Raw genomic sequence first — 3,584 nt, 5'->3', positions numbered from 1 at the left:
TTTTCAGGTCTTCAGGCACAGATTTATCAATTAGAGTAAATGATCTAATTTTAATGTTTTTTTGTTTGTTGTTAACGCCATACTCAGCAATATTCCAGCTATATGGCAGCAATCTCTAAATAATCGAGACTGGACCAGACAATCCAGTGATCAGCAAACAAACCCTATATTCACGGCTCATGAATTATTCATTCCCTTATATATTTCATCTGTATACATAACAGTAAATATATAGAGATAATATTGTCCTGAGAACTAGCCAGCTGGGTGTCAGATGTGTTTGATTGTCTCCCTGACAGTCATGTGTCGTACAGAGAGTTGATTACACCGCTGTGGTAGTCATGTGTCAGTACCTGCGACAGTTGACAGTAGCGGCAGCAGTGTTGGTGTTGTCTGCGTACAGTGTCAAGGTCGCAGTCACACCGAAGGATGTGGATACCGTCACGTTCCTGCTGACGGTGCATGCGCCATGGAAGTGAGTTTACCTTCAGCTTATTATGGGTGACGTCTTATGAGAGCTGTTTTTATGATTTATTTGTAATATGATAAATACCCTTGAACGGTTCACGCCCAGTGTTACGTTGTACAGAATTGCATCCCTTAGGCATCTGGGAAACATATATCAGTGTTTTTCGTTTGTCAGTACCATCCTCAAAAAGTGGTAAACTTCTAAGACGCTTGAGGCTTTCCTCTCACACAATCTCTCACACAATCTTCCAAAAACGTAAAGAGTAATGTTAAAATGAACCAACAACCAAAAGCTTTCGTTGCCACATCGTTACAACTGTTGTATAGGTTCAAAACATGTTTTGCCCTCGAGCACACAAATAAACACACAAATGTAGACACGTAAAATATTCCATCTGCTTACATCTCTTATGCATGCAAACAACGTCTGATTTAAATGTCCGATTCCCCTGATCATGTTTTTAGATTTGCCAGGACCATAGCCTTGCTCAAGCGTTTCTCTAACGTGGTAAACATCTTATACCTTAACCACTTACAGCTTGTCTTCAACGTGACCATCTGTGGTATAACTGGAATATTGTTCACAGTGACGTTAAACCCACCTACTCACTTTGTGAATGAATACCAATATCTAACACATAAAGATTCGGAAGTGTAGTACTCCTTTTCGTACATAATGTAGTCAAGTTTACCCGTAACGTTCCTACCTCATTTCCCCAATGTCTGCAGCGCCTGTTTTGCCTCTGTGGAGACGCCAGCAATCCTCCCTAACAAAGACTGGCACACTGGCAAACACGTGGACGTCGACGGTTGTGACTCGGGGCCACTCACTTTCGTCATCCGCAACAACTCCAGCCCTTATTATTACCCATGCACTTGCAGCAGCATGGTAAGAATGAGACATCTTCACTACAATAGAATTTACCAATAAGCCAGGATCAGGCACCAATCTAACAACCCAGCGAAGACCCCCACTGACTTATTCTGTCCGAACCTAACTGTGCATTCGCTCCCCCTCCTTTGCAGGTGGTTGATGTGACATTCTACTCCGCTGATGTTCACGCCATGCCTCCCACGTGCAGTATCTGCTGGAACGGCACCTACCTCACCCCCCACACCATGTGGGCCAACGAGTCCCTGTTGCCCGGATGTGAGACGTCAGACTCTGTAGAGGGCTACCACACGACGTACTACTGGTTCCATATACTGTCCTGGAGAACTAAATAAAACCATTAAATCATTCTGGATGTCTCAGATTATTATGTAATTGAGTCAATGGATGTTTGGTGACACCCATCAACACTAAAGTACTGTCGGAAATGCTAGAAAAATGCTTTTTCAGCCTTAATTTCTTTATAAAGGTGATAAATGTACTATGTTGTCAATATATCAACTCGCCTATAGTGTACCTAATTTTTATTTCAATCGATTTAACATTCCCATGCATTTAAAGGGCAGTTTACAGGAGAGAATTTGGTACCAAAACAACAACTCAAGATTTTTTCAGAGTTCAACAACACAATTCTGAAATAGTCTTTACATTAATGCTAATAATACAGGCGGTGTAAAAATATGAATTAGCGTTTTTCTTAAACAAATAAATGTTGAATGTTTCTGTTACTTTGATTTATTATCGTTTCTTTATTGAAGAAATATTAATATAAATGTTCAGTCTTGATAAATGTTTCCCGTCATGCATGCACATCTGTATCACAGCGTTCACTATGGCCAACTATTGGCAGGCGATTGTTGCAAAGGTTTATAAGTTTTTTGTGCGTGAAAAAGACAGGGGTATACCTTTCATTAGTTTAGAAAGGGTTTATTACAGAACTTGTAGAGCTATTGGTATGTCTTACCAACAAGTTTACAATATTGTAAACAAATCAGATAAAACCGTCCTTGACAACTTTGACAAGGGAGTACTTAGACGGGCGGTCTACAAACTTTATGAGAAGAAGAATATATATAGTCTAAAGAAGCTACACCAGTGTCTTCGTTAAATCTTTGGCCAATGTTCACAACTAGATTAAACTGACCGAATTACATCCATATTTCTGCAATGAAATATACTGTTGACATGCAAAACATTTATTAAAACGTTGCTCATTTCTACAATCAATCGATAAGATGACACAAGTGATAGGATTCTTTCCTATGTACAGTAATTCGTATGTTTATTACAAAACAAACACACACACACACACACACACACCCATATATATATATATATATAGGTATTGTTGGTGTGCGAAATGATCCCTTACATAACCAACACGTATACTTTTCGTACACATATTCAACATTTTGAAAAAAACCTATTGAGATGACCCCTCGCCCGAGCGTGTGCTCAGGTGTCAGTTTCACCTGTCGATACCGTGCAGCTGATGACGTAACACAGGCAGTTAAAGTTTGTATCAAATAACGTCCCACTACCGCTTATTTTTCTAAGTTTTTGGTATTTTCATCAGTAAAAACACATTTTAGGGCATGTCTCAAAATTTATTCCCTCGGTCTACATTAGGTAGATGTTTCTGAAAGTGATATTTGTTATTTAAGTAACTGTAATACCGCTGAATTTTAAATATAAGTCAAAAAGCATTTTTCTAGCATTTCCGACAGTACTTTAGTATGGTGCCAAGAAATTAAGGGTCATAATCAGAATGTATCTCGGGGTCGAACCTTGACCCAAGGATCCTTAAAAGATCTTCTGTGGTTTACATTTATTACAATCCAATATGAAGATTGAAGGATCTGTTCCACTAGGCACATTTTGAAGTAGGTCATAATGAGTGTTGATAGGTGAGTGTTTCATAAAAATGACAACTGAAAAAATTAACTACATCCCCTAGATCCAATAAAACAACAGTGTATTTCACAACACTATAAAACATACTGAATCCTACCCAACACAACTAGATAATGTTGGTCTTGCACAACACAGTTGAACGAAGTAGATCCTACACAACACAGTTGAACGAAGTAGATCCTGCACAACACAGTTGAACGAAGTAGATCCTGCACAACACAGTTGAACGAAGTAGATCCTGCACAACACAGTTGAACGAAGTAGATCCTGCACATCACAGTTGAACGAAGTAGATCCTGCACATCACAAC

General features: G+C 39.1%; 1 protein-coding gene across 1 annotated transcript; it reads left to right on the top strand.

The window, feature by feature from the left end:
- Positions 1–290: 290 nt before the first annotated feature.
- LOC124257133 lies at positions 291–1,710 on the top strand. Its single transcript, XM_046691126.1, has 3 exons — positions 291–475; positions 1,198–1,357; positions 1,495–1,710. The coding sequence occupies exons 1-3, from the start codon at positions 342–344 to the stop codon at positions 1,693–1,695; spliced, it is 495 nt and encodes a 164-aa protein (XP_046547082.1). The 5' UTR covers positions 291–341; the 3' UTR covers positions 1,696–1,710.
- The last annotated feature ends 1,874 nt before the right edge of the window (positions 1,711–3,584 follow it).

This window comes from Haliotis rubra, unplaced genomic scaffold (assembly GCF_003918875.1).
Source record: "Haliotis rubra isolate DU_JTF1 unplaced genomic scaffold, ASM391887v1 Scf1169, whole genome shotgun sequence".
Classification (NCBI taxonomy): Eukaryota; Metazoa; Mollusca; class Gastropoda; order Lepetellida; family Haliotidae; genus Haliotis; species Haliotis rubra.
This window is presented reverse-complemented; position numbering and strand designations above follow the sequence as displayed.